The sequence below is a fragment of the Halichoerus grypus genome, chromosome 13 (assembly GCF_964656455.1).
Source record: "Halichoerus grypus chromosome 13, mHalGry1.hap1.1, whole genome shotgun sequence".
Lineage (NCBI taxonomy): Eukaryota > Metazoa > Chordata > Mammalia > Carnivora > Phocidae > Halichoerus > Halichoerus grypus.
Genome location: NC_135724.1, coordinates 87366743 through 87386682, shown reverse-complemented (window position 1 = coordinate 87386682; position 19940 = coordinate 87366743). Strand labels below are relative to the sequence as shown.

At 40.2% G+C, this 19940-nt stretch overlaps 2 protein-coding genes across 2 annotated transcripts in view; one reads left to right on the top strand and one right to left on the bottom strand.

Annotated features, from left to right (window-relative positions):
- Window positions 1-769: 769 nt before the first annotated feature.
- Window positions 770-8828, bottom strand: VPS29 (VPS29 retromer complex component). Its single transcript, XM_078060998.1, has 4 exons — window positions 8699-8828; window positions 4208-4399; window positions 1478-1713; window positions 770-1247 (listed from the first exon to the last, which is right to left on the bottom strand). Exons 1-4 carry the CDS (start codon window positions 8699-8701, stop codon window positions 1130-1132), a joined length of 549 nt encoding a protein of 182 aa, XP_077917124.1. The 5' UTR covers window positions 8702-8828; the 3' UTR covers window positions 770-1129.
- Window positions 8829-8852: 24 nt separating this feature from the next.
- Window positions 8853-19940, top strand: part of RAD9B (RAD9 checkpoint clamp component B) — a 36495-nt gene continuing 25407 nt past the window's right edge. The window contains exons 1-4 of the mRNA XM_036103444.2: window positions 8853-9034; window positions 11006-11076; window positions 11885-12037; window positions 13168-13282. Of these exons, the coding sequence (XP_035959337.2) occupies window positions 8998-9034; window positions 11006-11076; window positions 11885-12037; window positions 13168-13282 (376 nt within the window). The 5' untranslated portion in view covers window positions 8853-8997. The remainder of the gene's footprint in view (window positions 9035-11005; window positions 11077-11884; window positions 12038-13167; window positions 13283-19940) is intronic.

The following is a 19940-nucleotide window of genomic DNA, read 5'->3' as shown; positions in this document are numbered from 1 at the left end:
TAAACTGTATGATTCCTTTTCACCTTACAGTAAGTCCTAAGACAAAAACCTGAGAATCCCCTACAAGTATTTTCTTGATTGGGCTAAGGAAAGCTCTGAAATAGACTGATACAGAATAGCATTTATAGAGACTTGCAAAAAAGGTGTTTAATAAATATTTACTGCTTGAATACAACTTAAAAATGGAAGTATCAATTTGCCCTATTTTATGAAAATTGCCAGACTCTCAAACTAGAGTAAGTTGGGAGTAATTGTACCGAGAAGATTCTTTACATTATGTATTCACTCTACTGTGCTTCCTTTCTAAAAAAAAACCACACACACACAAATTAAAACTTGAAATATAGGAATAGGGCAATTTAAAGCAACAGTTTGAGGAATTATTGCTAATGTCAATATAGTGTATATATATATATTTTTAAAGATTTTACTTGACACAGAGACAGAGAGAGAGAGAGAGCAAGCACAAGCAGGGGGAGCGACAGGCAGGGGAGAAGCAGACTCCCCACTGAGCAAGGAGCCCGATGCAGGGCTCGGTCCAGGATCTGAGCCGAAGGCAGACGCTTAATGACGAGCCACTCAGGCGCCCCAATATAGTATATTCTTTAGAAGGTCAAATCTGAGCCCAACATTATGACCCAGAACATTGTAAGAAATGAGCCGCGAAAGGTCAACCCATCTACCTCATCACTTTGATGCCTGGGTGCAGTTTCATATGGTCTCTAATTTTTATGATTTTTAAAAATTAAAACACAGTTTATCAAGAAAGTATAAATGAAAGGTAACTGTTTATTACTGGAGAGAAAAATGTATACAAGAAAGTCTAGATTCTTTTTCCTCATGCACTACTTTTGTAATAAAGTTCCAGATATCAACTTTGAAGATATTTACAAGGGTACATTTTTCTTAGCATGGGACCATTTACTGTATGACGGACATTTCCTCAGAGAAATCATATATGGAAACGGAACATATAGTTTACAAGAAGCTTAGAACATTGTATTAACAGAAGACGATATATTTTACTGCAAAATATTATAAAAGTGATACAATTTTGTGGCTCATAAATGTTTAATTACTTGATTTGAACAGGGGAATGAAAAAAAGCCCAGCAAGACAGGCCTGGCTTTTAAGATTTTTTATATTCAATTCGTTCTACTTTCACATCATCTCCAATTAGCTGATACACGTAAGTGACAACTGTAGAAGCCTGGATGTCCATTAACACAAATGAAGGAATAATGTTTCTGGAAGAAAATATAAATAATGTCAGTTTTGTACTAAAAAGCACCAGCACTAAAAATTTCAATTTACAACAGTTTGGATTCAAGGAGAATTCTAGTTGTTATATACTGAAAATAATCACCAAAAGAAGATTGCCCAAAAGGCTATAATTATTGAAATGGTTGCATTTCTTCTTTATGAAATGTCACACATGCAATTATTAACTTTAAAAAATCCCCAAATTACTACTTACGTTTCCAAGGCATTATATGCTCCAGTGGCAGAACCTGGGTTAATGTAGAATTTATTTTCATGCTCAAATGCTTCAAATTTGTGTGTGTGTCCTGAGATAAGAATGTCCACATCAAACTGCCTCTGCAACAGGGCTAAGCTGGCCATATCTCCCCATGGAATAACTTGATGCCCATGGATCAAACCAATTTTGAACTGCCCAACAGTCACAACTTTCTGTTCTGGATAATTCAGATTCTAAAATAAGAAACAGACATAAAAATATACATATATTTTTAGAGATATTCATATTTTAAAAACCTGGTTAAATATTCAATCCCATGTGGATATTCTGATACAGTGCTCCCCAACTAACACATTTATTAAATATTTGATTTCTCCTCAGTCTCTAAGGCTACAACTATGCTCAAAACATAACTTATTCCAGGTAAACTGCAATTTATCAAGCAATCCCTGCCTCGTGTTTATCTTTTTTTTTTTTAAACAGAATATGAGTTCTTTGGGGAATGCTGTAGAGAATAATTATTCCCCCGTATTTGTGAGTTTCCTCTACCTAAGAATCCTAGGCATATGACCTATAAGCTAAGTGTGTTCAAATTATATCCCAGACTTTATTATATAGATGGCTTCAAATAATAATGATAGTTAGCACCCATATAGCACTTAGTATGAAGCAGGCACTAAGGGCTTTATAAATATCAACCTATTTAATACTGACAATCCCAAGAGGTAGCTTCTATTATGATCCCCATTTTATGGATGAGGAAACTGAGGCAAAGAGAGGTTAAAATAACTTGCCCAAGGTCACACGCTAGTAAGTGGTTGAGCCAAATCAGAAGCAAAAAATTTTAATTCTTGCTACTGAAACTCTCTTTAGCATAACACAAACAGAACCGCAAATATGTTTTTAACCAACCAAACCTATATTCTATTTATTGACAAGAAATCTGCCCCTTCCCTTCTCATCTCCCTGTCTTTTGCCCCCAGGTGAAAGATTATCTGAACTCTTTTTTAAAATCCACTAAAAAGAGGGCGCCTGGGTGCTCAGTTGTTAAGCGTCTGCCTTTGGCTCAGGTCATGATCCCACGGTCCTGGGATCGAGGCCCATGTCAGGCTCCCTGCTCCGTGGGAAGCCTGATTCTCCCTCTCCCACCCCCCCTGCTTGTGTTCCTTCTCTCACTGTGTCTCTCTCTGTCAAATAAATAAACAAATAATCTTAAAAAAAAAAAAATCCACTAAAGAAAAAAGAAAAAGAAAAAGACACTATGCTTATTCAGTTTGGTATAAAGGAACCCCAGTAAACAGCACCAATGAAGTTAAATGATTTATGAAAAAGCTTACCAGAAATACAAAGGAAATTCTTCACACATCAGATTTATCATGCTAAATCATATAATGTTAGTATGGGTTGGGATCTTAAAAATCATCTATTCCAATCATATTTACATAAGAGGAAACTAAGGCCAGAAAAAGGATGTAATTTGCCTAAAATCTCATTATGAACTAATAGACAAAGCTGCAATCCCAGAACTTCTTTGTTCTTTAAAGTCAGGTTTATTGAGGTATAATTCACATACAGTAAAATTACTCTTTTTAGTGTACAATTTAAGGGGGTTTGACAAATGCATACAGTTATGTAAGCTCTGCCACAATCAAGACCCAGGACAGTTTTATCACCTCCCAAACTTCCTCATGCCCCTTTGTAGTTAACCCTGAAGTTAGAGAGCCACAGCAGGGTTTTCAGCATAGTGGTGATGTGATCTTACTTCACCTAAAAAGGATCACACTGGTTGCGACTTGGAGAACAAACTATGGAGGGAGGAAGCGTAGAATGAGAAAGTTGGAACACAGGAAAGTGATATGGTGGCTTGGAACAGGATAGCAGCGGTGGTGGTAAGTCTGTAATAAAAATTTTATAAACTAAATGATAGTACTATAAAAAAGTGACAAAATCACTTTTATTCCATATCAATTTATTTTTTAAAGATTTTATTTATTTTTTAAAGATTTATTTATTTATTTATTTACTTGACAGAGAGAGACACAGCGAGAGAGGGAACACAAGCGGGGGGGTGGGAGAGGGAGAATCAGGCTTCCCACGGAGCAGGGAGCCTGACATGGGCCTCGATCCCAGGACCGTGGGATCATGACCTGAGCCAAAGGCAGACGCTTAACAACTGAGCACCCAGGCGCCCTCTTTTTAGTGGGAGAGGGAGAAGTAGGCTTCCCACTGAGCAGGGAGTCCGATGCGGGGCTTGATCCCAGGGCCCTGGGATCATGACCTGAGCCGAAGGCAGACGCTTAACGACTGAGCCACCCAGGCGCCCCTTATTTATTTTTTTGACAAAGACACAGCGAGAGAGGGAACACAAGCAGGGGGAGTGGGAGAGAGAGAACAGGCTTCCCGCGGAGCAGGGAGTCCGATGCGGGGCTTGATCCCAGGGCCCTGGGATCATGACCTGAGCTGAAGGCAGATGCTTAATGACTGCGCCATCCAGGTGCCCCAATCAATTTAGTTTAGAACAAGTATTTAATATGTTTACCGAGTAGTCTAACATCGGTGATTTTCAAAGAGTAAGGGACAAGTATGTGTAGTAAATTTGTATTTGGGAAGTTAACAACAACAACAAAAAAACCTCGACAATTGCAAAACTCAGGTGTAAAGGATAAAGCTTATATATGTAAGAATCAAGAAAAGAAATATTTGTGAATGTAAAGAGAAATACATCACCTCATCGAAGTCTCCTCTCACAATATGAACATCACCGGCCAGAGTCTTGAGATAGTCATAACTCTCTTTGGTGCAAAGGTTTCCAGTACAGAGAATGTGCTGAATCTTTCCTGGCACCAGCAGTTTTTTGAATTTAGCCGGCAAGCTGTTGCACCGGTGTGGGATGTGCAGGTCTCCTAATACCAACACCAACTTTAAAGTGTCAAGGTGAGACAAGGTGTAAGGTCAAACATGACGTCAAAACAAGATGTTCTCCTCTCTTAACTCCCCTTTAAACTAAGCAGAGATTCCAGAACCCAAAGAAGCGGAAGTTATCCATACAGTTCTTACCATGACCATTTAAACAAAGACACATATGGTAACATACTCTGTTCTAATCAGCCTTATTTTATTTTGGTCATAAACCGTGTGTATACATAATACAGGTCATCATTCTATTTACCAAGAATAAAATCAGGCTTTCTCAAGCAATTCATTTAGAGACCTATAAATGACACTGAACTTAAAAAATTGCAAAATGAAAAATATACTACGGGGTCCTATGGAATTTGGCATTTTTGAGTGATAGGGTAATTCATATTTCTGCAGCTATAATGTAAAACACAGTGTACTGATTCCAACGTTCCAGGAACACTAATAAAGAGAATTGTTAAAAATGTAGTGATAGAGAAAAAACTTAATTCTATAATTTATGTTTACTAGACTGAAACTCTTTGGAGGAAAAGTAGCCAAAATTTACAATATTTGTTACTAAAAACTATTAACTATATAGACAAAGGAATAAAAACAGCCTATGTTTCATAGAGTTTCAATAGGACAAACCCATGCTTTTGAATTCTGATCACTATTCTCTCCTCCTTCCTTATGAGAAATCCTCACTGTCATATTTTTACTATCTACATTAAATGGCCTATGTATCTTCAGTTTGGTTCCCAAACCTAAAATAACATCTTCACAGTCTTTCATGTGCATTTGAGCATTTAAAAAAAGAGAGAGAGAGAGAGAGAGAGAGAAAGATCAGCTAAATAAGTGATGAATTTAGGAGGAGGTGGTTTAGAGTTGTAATACAGTCTCAGATGACAAAAATAAATTTTGCACTTAAGTATAACAATAAAAAACCTCAATCCTGTAAAACTTTAATTTTACAATTTAAAAAATTGACATATAAACATCACTTAATTCAGTCATTTAATGGAATATTGTCAAAAGGTCATTTTAACTATTTATCGTCCAAAGGACAACAATCAATTTCTTCATGTTGATTAGTATAAACACCTTCATTCTGTAACAGGATGTTTTCCCACACAGACATCCCATCCATAAATGTACATGCCCTTTAACAGCTTTTAAAGAAGGCATGACTCTTCCTTAATATCATCCAAGAAAACATTAAATATATAAAGTAGAATAAAAACAGAAAAGTTTTGCCACCATAGACTTTTAAACTTAAATTAATCAAAAACAAAATGTGTGAAACTAGAATTATTACTAAAACAAACTTGATTCATCTTGCAACAAATATCAACATGATTACAAAGGACACAGAGTAACTGAAGTAACACAAGGTTACAAAACTAGCACACTTTAAAAATAAATTGTTAAATAAGTTTCTTCTTTTTAAAGAGTAGTTTCAGCTGGTATTTGTTCAATGACTTAATTGTTTCAATCCAGATCTTAGTGGATAAAACATCTTAGTGTAAAACTAAAAACCACTATGAAGTTTCCACCCTCTTTGGTAATCAGTGCAAAAGTACCTGGAGAGAGAACAATCTTCATCTTTAGAGGGGGATCCCTTCAGATAGGGATTGAAGTACATAGTTAATGTAGGCAGCTGGCATTTGAGAAAAAGGTAAAAAATAGATTTCTATATTAAAAAAAAAAGAACCTCAAACTCATAAAGGGTCTATGTCTACTGCAGGATGAAAGATAAATGAATGAGCTGTTCAATCTGAATGTGCTAAAAAGAATATTAGTATGACATGATACTTTATAATGATCGATGACCTAAATTCTATCATGTATTATGGATTATGCCAAAGAGTATCCAGATTATTAGCAGTTTAAAGATATAACTATATGAATGAGCAAACAAAAATTATTTCAAACTAGTAAAGATTCTTACTAAAACTCTTGTTTCATATAGGTGACTAAGTTATTGGGGAAACAGTGTCACATAACAAATGTCATACTTTGAGGAATGTCCTTGCCCAAATTCCACACTTTGGACAGTTCAGGTTAGACAAAGTTTATAGTCTTTTGAGAAAGCAAAAGATCCTGGAAATGGCAGTCTTGTTAAATTCAAATAAAGAACCAACCCAATCAAAGCATAGGAATTTGGCTACTTCCTGTTGGATAGACTGTAAAAGGGTGAAAATCCCAGTAATCAGCCACCCGACCACCGTTGTTAGTACGAGCTAAGAGAAGAAACTTACTCTGTGCCCAGCCTTAGTGGAATGAAGAAGTTGATTGCAGACAGGGGAATGAAAAAAAAGGGTGAAACATGACCAATGTTAAAAGAAAGCAACGAAAAGAAACCAAAAACAGAGCAACAAAAAACTCATATCAAATGAATATGCAAACAATTGTTAATGATTTCTGAGTGTTATGAAAGAAAATGTTAAAAACTGGCTTTGCTCAAAACAATACCAAAAGAACCATTTGCTGTATTTTTAAACATGACACACACACACACACACACTCTTAAAAAAAAAATCTGCCTTGTCAATTTTTTCTACTTCTAATCTTATTCTCTATATTGACTCCCTTCCGTTTCCTGTTCTGTTTAGAATTTTATAAGACCATTTGGACAATTCATCAGTAACAACGTAAAAGAAAGCTAACATTTTGTGGATTCTTCAGGACTAATTATTCCTCAAGTATACTGATTTTAATTCTCTTATGTTCAAAATTCTAGTAGCTGGAAAATTTATGCCGCAGCTAGATCATTATTTTGTATAGATCTAACACAGCACTCTGAATACATTATCAGATGGTGAAGTCACCAACTAAAGATGATAAAAAACCAAACACATTCCTCCAGCTAAAATTGGACCTTCTCCACACCTGAATTCGCTGCCCATAGGCTCTGGACACTACTGAGTGTTGATCATTTCTAGCCTACTTTGCCAAATGAAAGGTTTTTAATCATAAAAGAATCAGCTAATGCTAAATTTTACCCAGTTCTATCTCAGGTGACAAGTTATGTTCCAGTATAACTACCCTAAAAAAGTGTTCATCTTTCAGAAAAAACTTTAGAAACATGAGTATGGAATCATATGTCATCTTCTCAAAACTGTCTCAAAATTACTGTAAACCCATCTCTCTAAACTGGAGTCTGTTTAGAAGCAAAAATCAAAAACGGGATTAAAGCCTTTCACATATACAAGACACTAAAGAAGCATAAACCATAAATCTTTGGCTGTCACATCTATAAGCCACCTCAAAGGCTATGCTTGTCACAGAATTGTGATAATCTTAAAAATGCAATGGATGCTCATCAGAAAGAAAAGTCCCTTTAGAGTTACCCTCATCAACACAAATAGCAAGATAATCAGAGCTCCTTTTTGAACACGTTCTTAACTTTTTAGGGGGTGAAGGGCACCTCTGAAAATCTGATTACAGCTACGAGCCCTCTCCAGTAGCAGCTCCTGAGTTTTTACGCAGGAAGTTCTTAGGGGCGGAAACCTATCGGAGGCCAGCGGGTTGGGGGCCTGCCTTGAAGCTGGCTGGGCAATCTGATGAACGACGGAGGTAAAACTCCCCAACGTACCCCTTGGCGCCAACACTGGCTCCTTACCTGGAAAAACACACATATTCACAAAATTTTCCAATTTCAGGGAGCTCATAAACCATTTAGGAAACAAGAGTTCCAGCCATTCTAAGAGCCAAATCCAGTCCCCTGAGGACTCGCTACCACATTTCAATGGCAGCTGCACTTTATTTCAGGGGCGAAGGGGATAGTTTAGTTTGGACCCCTTTACCCCAGATGGCAAACCAAAATGGATAGGGGATTCTGCTCGTTACTTCCCGTTTTGCATCCAAGAAGCCAGCTTTCAACACATGCGGGTGGCAACCGGTATACCCCAACCAGCGGGAGGGGCCTTTTAAGGGACAGGAGTAGGGAAACGTCTGGAAAAGGAGGGGACCGTGCCCCTTTCTCGGGGACGCTGGAGGCCCAGGCCCAAAGGCCTTTCCCGACTCGGGCGTGCGGGTCTCGTGACAGGACGAGCCGCTGAGAGGGGCCCTTTCCCCCTCGGACGTCCTCTGGCCCCTGGGGCGGGGGTGCGAGGCCAGACCGGGCCGAGGCCAGAGGTGGCTGCTCCTCATCTTCCCCTGCCCTCCCCCTGGGCCTTCTCCAGGCCTGGCCCTGGGCTGCGCCCGCCACGACCCCCGGAATGGCCCACGCCCTCGCCTAGAGACTCCTAGCTGCTCCCAAGGACGCAGCACCGCGGCCCACAGCTAGGCCTCGGTCGCCGCATCTGCCGTCCTCACCATCCTGTCACTGGGCTCCGCTCAGTCACCACCACCACCGCCGCCGCCTTCTTCCTCGGGCTCCTCGGCGCCCCGCCCACCTCGCTCTCAGCCAATGACAGATGACGTCGGCAGGAGACGGCCTACGGAGGCCCGCAGAGGCCCTTCCCCGCCGTAAAACAGCGGCTCTTTGGGAAATGGTGGCGTGGGGGCGGGAGGAGTAAGATCTCGAAGCTTCGAAAAGAGCGGGCGACATCCGGGCATCTGGGGCCGTCGAGCCGAGGCGCGCCTTGGAGCGCGGCTTGTTAGGGCTCGCGGCCATGCTGAAGTGCGGGATGAGCGGCAGTCAGGTGAAAGGTGGAGCGACTTTTCTTGCATTCCTAATTAGAAAAGGGAAAGCAAAAAAAAAAAAAAAAAAGAAGAGAGAGAAAGAGAAAGACTAAGATTCATGGGGGCGATTTCCCCATTGTCCTTTATGCGCAGGGTATGGCGACACAAGGCCTGGCCCTGAACAGCCGCCACCCACCCAGGCTCCTAGTAGCTTCCGAGGGGAGGAAGAGGGCCCATCTGCATTTATGTATGCATAGTATTCATTGGCCTCGGTGTCCATGACATGAAACTGCACCATTGGAACAGAGATTGGGAATGTGGGCCTCAAACTCGGAATGATAAGGACTGCGTGAGGAGGAGTTGGGGGAAAAAATGATGCTTAGACAGTAAAAAGTATTTTAGTGCCACGAGGAAAGCATCGACCTGGTTTTTATTCAGATTCTACCATTTTTCGATGTATGACCTGGGACAAACCACTGAATCACTGTGGGGCTCAGTTTCCTCATCTGTAAAAATGAGAATAATAACAGCATTTTCGTCACAGGGCTTGTTGTAGGAATGAAACAGATGCATGTAAAGAGCTCAATAATAGAAGAGAATGTACTTAAACGTTAAGTTCCTTGGGGATGTCTCTCTTTAAGAAAAGAACGGTTTCCTACAGATTGTAACCCGGAAGTGATCGTAGAATGGCGTCTTGTGTCATGGTTAGCTTCCCCTGGGTTGAGGCCATCCATGGAACGGTGGTAAAGAACAGGAAAGGGAAGCACAAGCTCCCAGCGGTTACAGGTTCTCAGCGTTCTAGAAGTTCTCTCGCAGTGTATAGCTCGGTTCTCAATAAACAACTATTTGTATGATTGTTTTTGCTTTTCCTCCTGGACTGTACGCAAGGCACTGTGAGGGCAGGAGCTGTTCCTGTCCTGTTCATTGCTCTACCCCCATCACAGTGGGTTGTGCTCAGAACGTAGTGGGTGCTCAGAAACTAGGCATCGGATGAGTGAAAGGTCTGCGTCAGGCAGCTCCAGGAGGAAGTGTTGAATGTGAAGTGGTAAAAAGGGAGAAATGCCTCCATCTCCCCCCACCCCCCCATCATCCCATCTCAGTTTCAGGCCGGCACCCCCAATGCACACACTTCTGATTCTTAAGCATTATAATCTGATTTTATGTCCTGGAATTTTTTCTTTTTTCTACTGTTCTGTGGATTGGTGTGGTCATCCACTTTATTTATTTATTTATTTATTTATTTATTTATTTATTTATCTATCTATCTATCTGAGAGAGAGAGAGCACAAGTGGGGGAAGGGAGAAAAAGAGAGGGGCAGAGTTCATGCTGAGCATGGAGCCCAACGTGGGCCTCGCATAATAACCACGTGGGCCTCGCATAATATCCTCTATGTGTTTGCCACATTTTGTACTTACTCATAATTCTTTAGAATATTAACAGTGTCATATCAGATTAGACAAATAGGTCACCCAGCCTAGCCTCTCTTCCTTACAGGGCATCTGAATGTGTTTGGTGGGAAGATCTGGCATCTTGCGTGCTACCCTCAAATATCAGAGATGCATCTTGAGTGCCTCTAATTTCTCTCTCGTGACTTGTTTTGACCTTGCCACCCCTGAAGTTATTAAATCCCTTCAAATCCCTCCATGCTCTGTTTTCACACTTCTTTTTGGGGGGGGGTAATATATTTATTTAAACCAAATCTAAAAATACATTAGTATGGAAATTGGCTTTCCACAGTTGCCCCATGCAAATATACAGAAAGGAAGAGTGTGCATTTTATCATTTTGCACATGCTGTAAATTTATTGAGCTCTTACTGTGTGTCTAGCATTTTGTCAAGAGTATTATTATGTATTTAAAGCAATTTTTAGCATTAGTCTATAAAACATTGTTCTTTATGCATTAAAACTTGAGTTCTGTGAATGCTGAAGTAGTCCTATGATTTGTATTTATTGTTTGAGGAAAGAATGTAAGCAGTACCTTTCTTTTTCTCTGTAGTATTTGGGAAAGCAATCCAAGCTCTATCACGAATCAGTGACGAGCTGTGGCTAGACCCATCTGAAAAAGGTGTAAGTAAGAAAATTAACAAATATACCATCTATTAAGGCAAAAGAAGATGTTTAAAGACCCCAGCCCAGATTGAATGTTAACTAGGAAACCCAGAAATTGTAATTATCCCTTTCACTGTTCATCTTTATTTTATATATCTGAATACATTGAGAGCATATTATAAAAATCATGCAGAGAAACACAAGAGATTTAAACCAGAAATTGCAAACTGGTGGTCAAGAGGCTAGATATGGCTTGCAGAAGTGTTTTGTGGGAATGCACTGTGTTTTGTTTTTTAATGAAATAATTTTCTAAGCTTAAAAATTGGGAGAGTCCATATAAAGATCTGAGTTTCTTGCTTCTCTTAAAAGCTTAGAAGATCTGACAGTTTGGGGCCAGCATTCCCAAGTGGAAGTAGTTGGCTGGAGCTGTCCGACGGTTTCTCGCTTTAGATGAGGCAAGAGATTGCCATTCTGCTGCTATCTTTTTGCCCCCTCTTACATTGCCTTCTGTCACTTTGTGCATAAAAGTTAAAGGCATTCACAACTTTACAATTTCAACCTGCAAGACTTTAGAGTTAATACCTGTATGTATTCAATACAGATGTGTATCCATGTATGTATATGTATGCAAATTCAATATACAGTGTATGATGCTACCCATTTAGTATCTATAATAATTCATATTTATAATGTAGTCCATATAATGCAGTTACCATCCCATAGGCTTATTTGAACACATTTAATTGCAGTGTTAAACATAATAGAATTTTTTGAATTAATCATTTAGAGAAAGTTGATTTTTTCCTTAATATCTCTTATTTTTCAGCTTGCTTTAAGATCTGTGAATTCTTGTCGATCAGCATATGGATGTGTCCTCTTCTCTCCTGTGTTTTTTCAACATTATCAATGGTCAACCTCAGTGAAAGTAAATGAGAATGATTCGACAACATCAAATTTAAATTGCAAATTGGGAATGAAGGTAAATATAAGTGGCCCTGGTTTTCTCTTGTAGTGTAGAAATATTTATTACATAGTACATGTCATCTATTCTGCATTTAATACATGGTTAAAAAGGCATGCAGGACACCCCAATGTTTATAGCAGCAATGTCCACAATAGCCAAACTATGGAAAGAGCCCAGATGTCCATCAACAGATGAATGGGTAAAGATATGGTGTGTGTGTGTACACACACACACACACACACACACACACACACACTGGAATATTACTCAGCCGTCAAAAATGAAATCTTACCATTTGCAATGACATGGATGGAACTAGAAGGTATTAGGCTAAGTGAAATAAGTCAGAGAAAGACAATTATAGAATCCACTCATATGTGGAATTTAAATTCTTAAATTCTTAAGAATTTAACAAAAGAGAGGATCACAGGGGAAGGGAGGGAAAAATACAAGAAGATGAAACCAGAGAGGGAGACAAACCATAAGGGACTCTTTTTTTTTTTTCAAAGATTTTATTTATTATTTGAGAGAGAGAGAGAGCATGAGCGGGGTGAGGGGTAGAGGGAGAAGCAGACTCCCCGCTGAGTGGGGAGCCTGACGTGGGGCTCTATCCCAGGACTCCGGGATCATGACCTGAGCTGAAGGCAGACGCTCAACCGACTGAACCACTCAGGCACCCCAGGAGACTCTTAATATAGGAAACAAACTGAGGGTTGCTGGAGGAGAGGTGGCTGGGGGGGGTTGGGGTAACTGGGTGATGGGCATTAAGGAGGGCACTTGATGTAATGAGCACTGGGTGTTACATGCAACTGAGGAATCACTAAACTCTACCTCTGAAACTAATATTACACTATATGTTAATTGAATTTAAATTTAAAAAGAGAAAAAAACAAAGTGTTAAAAGAAGGGGAAAATACCTTTTCAACCCAGAAAAAAAATGAATATTGGCCATTTTATTTTTAAAGTTGACATCACATAGTTACATAGTTCAAAACAGAAATAAAAATTTAAAAATATTTTAAAAAGGCAATGCAAGGCAAATATATTCACTTAGGAATATATATGCTCTTCTTTTGTTAGTTCATTTAAACTAATAGAACAACCATATTAAGTATCTGCTGTTCTATGTTGTATTTGTGTTACAGTCAATTCTGCCCATCTTTAGATGTCTGAATTCCCTTGAAAGAAATGTAGAGAAGTGCAAAATATTCACCAGTTCCGATCTGTGCAAAGTCGTCATTCAGTTCTTCTGCAGACATGGTAGGTCTCGTTAAAACTAGTTTAAAGTATTGTGGTTTTTTTGTTAATATTTTTTAGGTTTAGAATATTCAAACTGCATATTAAGACTTCTCATTGCATTACTGCTTAGAATTTGGTTTTGTGGTAGAGCCGTTGTAAGTACTTGAAAAGTATTATCTTACTTGTCTCTGTAGAAGTATTATGAAGTGATTGGTATTTTTCCTTTTCCAACTTGTCAGCGGCACAAGCTTTGCCTGCATACAAACCAATTTTTTTTTTTAATGTCCACTTGAATTCAAACAATAGGTGGTTCTAAAATTAACTGGCTGCTTGATGATATTCTGTAAGAGTTCCTTGGAAACAGTGTTCTTTGGTAAGAACAGAAAGGAATAGTGCCAGCTTGTATTGAAAGTCCTCTGGGAGGCAGATAGTAAGAAGCGTGGTAACTGGCCCAGGGTCACAAAACTAGTAAGTCGCCGAGCCTGGCTTTGAGTCGAGCCCCAGTAGTAGGAGCCAAAACCTTTATACATTCTCTCTGTCACACCAAGCTGTAAAACAGATTTCCTGCCTCACAGCCTTGCAGGTAGATATTCAAATGTTTTACTCACAGGACATTTACATGCTTCAGTATCTCTAGCACAGTGATTAAGAACATGGATTCTGGAGGCCACAAAGTTTGGGGCGGAATCCTGCTCTGCCCTTTCCTTGCTGATACTTTGGACAAATTATTTTACATCTGTGTGCCTCATTTGCCTTAAATGTAAAATGGGGATCATGTTAGTGCCAGCATTCTTGGGTTTTTGTGAGGATTCAATGAGTTATAGGAAGTTAGAGTTCCACAGTGTTTAAAAGAATGCCTGGCACCTTCTCTAAGTGTTAGCTCTAGTTATAATTTTTATGATTGCTGTTATTTTATTTGAAGTTAGCAGGTAGAATTGTATGCTTTAAAACTCGTGCTTGTGATATTAGTCCAAATCTTTTTTTGTAGTGGAATGGTCTTCTGGAAGGTTATCATAATGTTACAATTATCTTTTATCTGTTACTTTGCCTGACAATTATCTTAATATTTTAAGCTCCTATTTGTATTATATTAATTTTTTCCCTGCAAAATATCAATGATTTAATGTGATTTTCCCCCTTTGAATTTTAGTTCACATAATAGCAGAATCACATAAAGAGCATGATTAAAAGCACAGCATGCCTTGACATCACAGACATGGGTGTGGATTCTTCTATACTTCTTATTAGCTTTGTGAAAGTACATAAGCTTTGTCAACGCAAATTGAACAAACCTTGTAGAATCTCAGAAAGTAAGAGAGTTTTATTCGAGTCCAAGTTAGGACAACTGCCCGGGAAACACACTTTTCACAGGGAAGAAAGTGTTCCAGAGGATAAACAGTTTTTACAGGGAAAAAGTTCAAAATTAGGTCACAGGCGTGGTTCGATCGAGGCTGTAGCAGCTACTGCTTCTTTTCCTCCTTTCTTTTCTTTTCTTTCTTTTTTTTTTTTAAGATTTTATTTATTTATTTGAGAGAGAGAGAGAGTGCGTGCACATTTTTACATCTTGTAAAAGCTGAAAAGATTATAGATTAGTATGTAGGCAGGCATCACGAGTTTCATTGTAAAGGAATGCAGGGAGCAGGAGCATTGACTGAGATGCCTCAAGGACAAGATGGCTTTCCTTTAGGCTACTCATCACAAAGCAGATGTACATTGCATGCATGGCAGGCCATAAATCAGGCTTTTGGTTTGAACAAAGTTTATATACAGTCATGTGAATTTAGGAAGAAATCTAAGATGGCCTCCCTTGTATATCAGGCCTTTAGAGAGTTTTTCTCTCATCAGTTCTCTGTACTGTCATTTTCTTTTCTGTAAATGGGGATAATCTTACCTACGCTCGTGTTCCGGGGTTGTTGTGAACGTGAAGCAGGATCACAGTGTGAAGCACATAGCGTGGTGTCTGACGCGGAGGGAAGTACTACCTCGTCGATGATTGCTGTTATTACAATGACCCTCATCCCTTATTTCCAGCTAGATTTCAAACAACCAACTTTTCAGTTTCTTTCTTTCTTTTTTAAAAAATTTATTTATTTATTTGACAGAGAGAGCGAGCACAAGCAGGGGGAGCTGCAGAGGGAGAGGGAGAAGCAGGCTTCCCGCCAAGCAGGGAGCCCGATGCTGCCAGGACCCTGTGATCAGGACCTGAGCCGAAGGCAGACATTTAACGACTGAGCCACCCAGGCGCCCCTTCAGTTTCTTAAGAATCTCTCAAGTAGCTTAAATTAGAGTAATGTCTAATCCATGTTTGTAATCGGTTGATTTTTAATAGCTTTTGTAGGAAAGCTGTGAGTTAGGATGCCTTAAGTTGCAACTAACAGGGAAAAAAAAAAACACATGGAAAATCCAACTCAAACTGACTTTAATAATGAGGAATATTGGCTCTTGTAAATGAAAAAAGTTCAAAATTAGGTCACAGGCGTGGTTCGATCGAGGCTGTAGCAGCTACTGCTTCTTTTCCTCCTTTCTTTTCTTTTCTTTCTTTTTTTTTTTTAAGATTTTATTTATTTATTTGAGAGAGAGAGAGAGTGCGTGCACAAGCAGGTAGAGGGGCAGAGGGAGAGGGAGAAGCAGGGAGCCCGATGCGGGGCTCGATCCCAGGACCCCGGGATCATGACCTGAGCCCAAGACAGACGCTTAACTGAGCCCGCCAGGCGCTCCTTTCCTTTTTAAAATTCACTCAGCTCTACTTTCCTCCATGTGTTTTATCCTAAGGCTTCTCTTACAAACTTTCAGTGCTCAGGCGGCTTGTAGCAGCAGCCGGGGCTAAATATTTCCTCTTTCACATCCAGGGGGAGAGAGAGCCTTGCCTTACGTATCAAGTGAACAAAAGCGCTAGACTTTGCTCTGACTGGACCAACCTAAATCAGTCCTAGTGGCCAGGGCATTCCCATCTCTAAGTGCCATATCTGGTCCAAATTTAATTGCGGGGGGATAAGATCACACTTGGTTTGTACCAATGAGGGCCTATCAGTGATGCTGGAAGTAGAGTCCGTCCCCCCTCCAACCTCATGGCTGCTATGAAAGGGGGAAGGGCCAATTCAGGAAGGAAGGAGACCGGAGAACATGGATGCTGCTAGGTAACTGGAGTAGTTATAGTTTCCAAAACTGTATGCACACAGCAATTATGCTTGCGATTTTATATCTGTAATCTGGTGGGGAAACACTGTTCAGATTTAGTTGAGAAAAATCACCTGGGTAGAGATAGCCCATAAGCTGTTAGAAATACATGTTTGGGATTTGGGAAGGAATTAAGGACAGTGATGTAAATTTGGCTCTCTTCATTGATAGAAAACAATTGAAAAAACATGAGCTACTAAAAAAGACTAACTTCTCTAAATCTAACCTTGAAAAGTTTCCAGAACGGTGATTTCTTGAATTATTTCGCATCTGCTAACAGGAAACAAGGATTTGTATCATCGAGAACCAAGATTTACCTGAAATGTTTATTTTATTAATAATTCCACCAATTCTCCATTCTTTTTTTGCACTGGCCTTAGAATTGCTAAAAATGAGTCTGTGAGTTCCTGAAGCACACTCTCTGATACACACCACATGCTAATGTATTCTGTCCTGGCTCAAAGAGACAGGCCTCCAGCAGAGAGGGGCTTCCATAAGAGAAGAGGAGTGCACTGGGATACTGAGTGAAAATAAAACTTTGATTCATACGCATGTATTAATGAAGTGATATCAAGAGGGCTGGAATCCCACTTCAAGGTTTCAAATTTTTGTCAAAGGGCATTCTACCGATGTACTAATGACTTTAAACTTGCTTAACAGTGAACTTATAGGGATTGGGTCCCATTTAAATAACTTACAAGATTTTTGAAGTATCACTGACCTCTGAAATTCTAAACTCTACAAATGTAACATCTCCAAAATAATGGTTGTTCCTTAGCTGTACTTCTTCAGGTTTGAAAGAGTTCTCTGGACCCACTGAGGGAAGTTCCAAATTGAGCTTATGAAGTGGCAAGTAGAACTAGCATCAGGAATCCCATGGCCAGGAGCAGATGGGATGAGACACTACTACTCAGAATGATCGTTGGCCTGGCTGCTGGGCCCCAAGCTGTTGTCACGGGTCTGTGAGATATTAAGGAGCTTATGCCAGAATTTAAGCCAAACATGTGACTAAGCATTTGCTTTAGTTCAGCTGTTGTTGTTGTTGTTATCTTTTTTTTTTCTTCTTAAGTAGGCTTCACTCCCAGCGTGGAGCCCAGTGCGGGGCTTGAACTCACAACCTTGAGATCAAGACCTGAGCTGAGATCAAGTTGGACGCTTAACTGACTGAGCCACCCAAACGCCCCAGTTGTTGTTCTTAGTAGTAAGATTTTCTCCATGAAGGAAGTCCATTCTAATACAAAACTCCTTATTGCATTATGGTCCAGTACTTTGTGCAGCACAAGATAAGGTTAATAAATGACCCAGGGAGAAAACAGGACTTCTAAATGTTTATCCCATTTGTATCCTATCAAGGAAAATTGTTATTAAACTAGAAGACTAGAAAAACTGCAGTGAAGAGGTACATGCTTTAAAAAGGGTACAGTGCGGGGGGGGAGGGGCGCCTGGGTGGCTCAGTCAGTTAAGTGTCTGACTCTTGATCTCTGCTCAGGTCTTGATCTCAGGGTCGTGAGTTCAAGCTCCATGTGAGCTCCATGCCCAACGTGGAGCCTACTTAAAAAAATAAGATAAAATAGAAAGGGTACAGTAGATGTTCTTTGGGCCAGAGATTCAGAGGAGAGAAAGGTGAAGAGGAAAGGCTTGGGTGGTTAGTGACTAGGTGAGTGACTAAGTGAGTTTCCAGGAGGTGGAAATGGGAAGGCATTCTATGAGGAGCAAGCAGTGGGAGCAAAGGTATAGGCTGAAAGTGTTTAGCACTTGTCGATAAGGAAAAAGGAGAAGGAAGCAAGTGGCAAGAAAAGGAGCATCAGGAATGACAAGGAAATTAGACATTTCTCTGCTTGGACATCTTTGGCCATGCCAGTATTCACTTGAGTGAAATATTTAGAGGTATGTTCTAGAGGTATGATCGTGCTGCATATGCCAAGGCTCTTTCTAAGAATACCTAAGAAACTGCTAACAGTGGTCCCCTCTGTGGAGGGTAGGGGGGTGGCAGGAGTCAGGGGTTGGGGGTGACTTACTTTTCACTGACTATTCTTTGGTATCTTTTGAACTTTAGACCATAAGCATCTAATACCTGTTGCTCCAAAAGTAACTTGGAAATAGTTTTTAAAATAGGGTAAATTATGCCAACTTTCAAGCTTTGTGTCTTCCCAAAATAGAAATCACAGTAATTCCTTGCAGTGCCATGCTCTTTGTAGTACATCTAAGATGTATGGATGAGTGCAAAGATGAAATAGGTTGGATATGTCACTCCAGTGCTCAAAATTCTCTCAACGCCTCCCCCCAAGCCCTCCCCATTTACCCAGGGTAAAAGCCAGAGATCTTACAGTGGCCAATAAGGTCCTACATGGGTTGGGAGCCCTCTGCCTAGCAAGCTCCTTCTCCAGATAGCATGTTGCTTTGCTCTTTCTCCTCCTCCAGGTCTTTACTCCGATGGCTTCGTTTCCATGAGGTCTTCCTTGACCCCTCTATTTAAAATTGCTATCTACCATGACTGGCACCCCTAATGCCCATTCTGCTTTGCTTTTTTCCTGTGGCCCTTACCACGATGTGACCTATCAATTATTTTACTTATTTATTTTCTTATCGTCTGTCTCCCTTCCCTAGAAGGTAAGCTCTATGAGGAGAGAGATTTTTGTCTGATTTGTGCTTTGCTAATCCCTAGCTCCTGAAATTGTTCCTGTGTAGTAGATTACCAGACAAGTGCTCACAAATTATTTGCTGCTTCCCACCCTTCGAAAGCTGGAGTCTGTTTCCCCAGCTGGAATCTTGGCTGGCCTTGGGCTTGCTTTATCAATTAAATAGAAGTGATATTGTGTGAGTTGCAAGCCTAGGCCTTAAGAGGCCTGGCAGCTTCCCCTGTGAAAGCAGGAACCCTTCCCTCAGCATGAGAACAAGTGCTGCACAGTAGACTTCTGGAGGATTAAGACCATGTGGTGGGAGGCCTCAGCCGTCCCAGCAGTCTCAGCCATGCCAGTTGTCCCACTGGGCCCTAAACATGAAAGTGAAGCCATCCAAGATGTCCAGCCACAGCTAAGCCAGCTGAAACCAGAACTACTCAGCTGAATTGTGAGAAATAATAAATGTTTGTTATTTTGAGCCACTAAGTTTTGGAGTGGTTTGTTCTCCAGCAAAAGCTAACTAATGCAGCTTTGTGCATAGTAGGTGGTCTGTAAATATGAAATTAATAAATGTTGCCATTATTAATTTTGTATTAAAAAAACCCCAGGGGCACCTGGGTGGCTCAGTTGGTTAGGTGTCCGACTCTTGATTTCAGCACAGGTCGTGATCTTGGGGTCACGGGATCGAGCCTTGTGTCGGGCTCATGGGCTGGGCATGGAGCCTGCTTGGGATTCTCTCTCTCCCTCTCCCCCTCCTCCCTAAAAGAAAAAAAATCCAAGTTAGATGAGAAATGTTGTTTCTAGTGAGTCCTTCTGATTCTCACCACAACATTATGGGGCTGTAGAAAGTTACAGCCCATTTGGATTTCATTACATGGGCT

Coding starts and splice junctions, on each gene's coding strand:
- VPS29 (XM_078060998.1), bottom strand. Junction 1,714..4,207: donor TGAGAGGAGACTTCGATGAG/GTGATGTATTTC, acceptor TTCTTATTTTAG/AATCTGAATTATCCAGAACA. Junction 1,248..1,477: donor GCATATAATGCCTTGGAAAC/GTAAGTAGTAAT, acceptor ATTTTCTTCCAG/AAACATTATTCCTTCATTTG.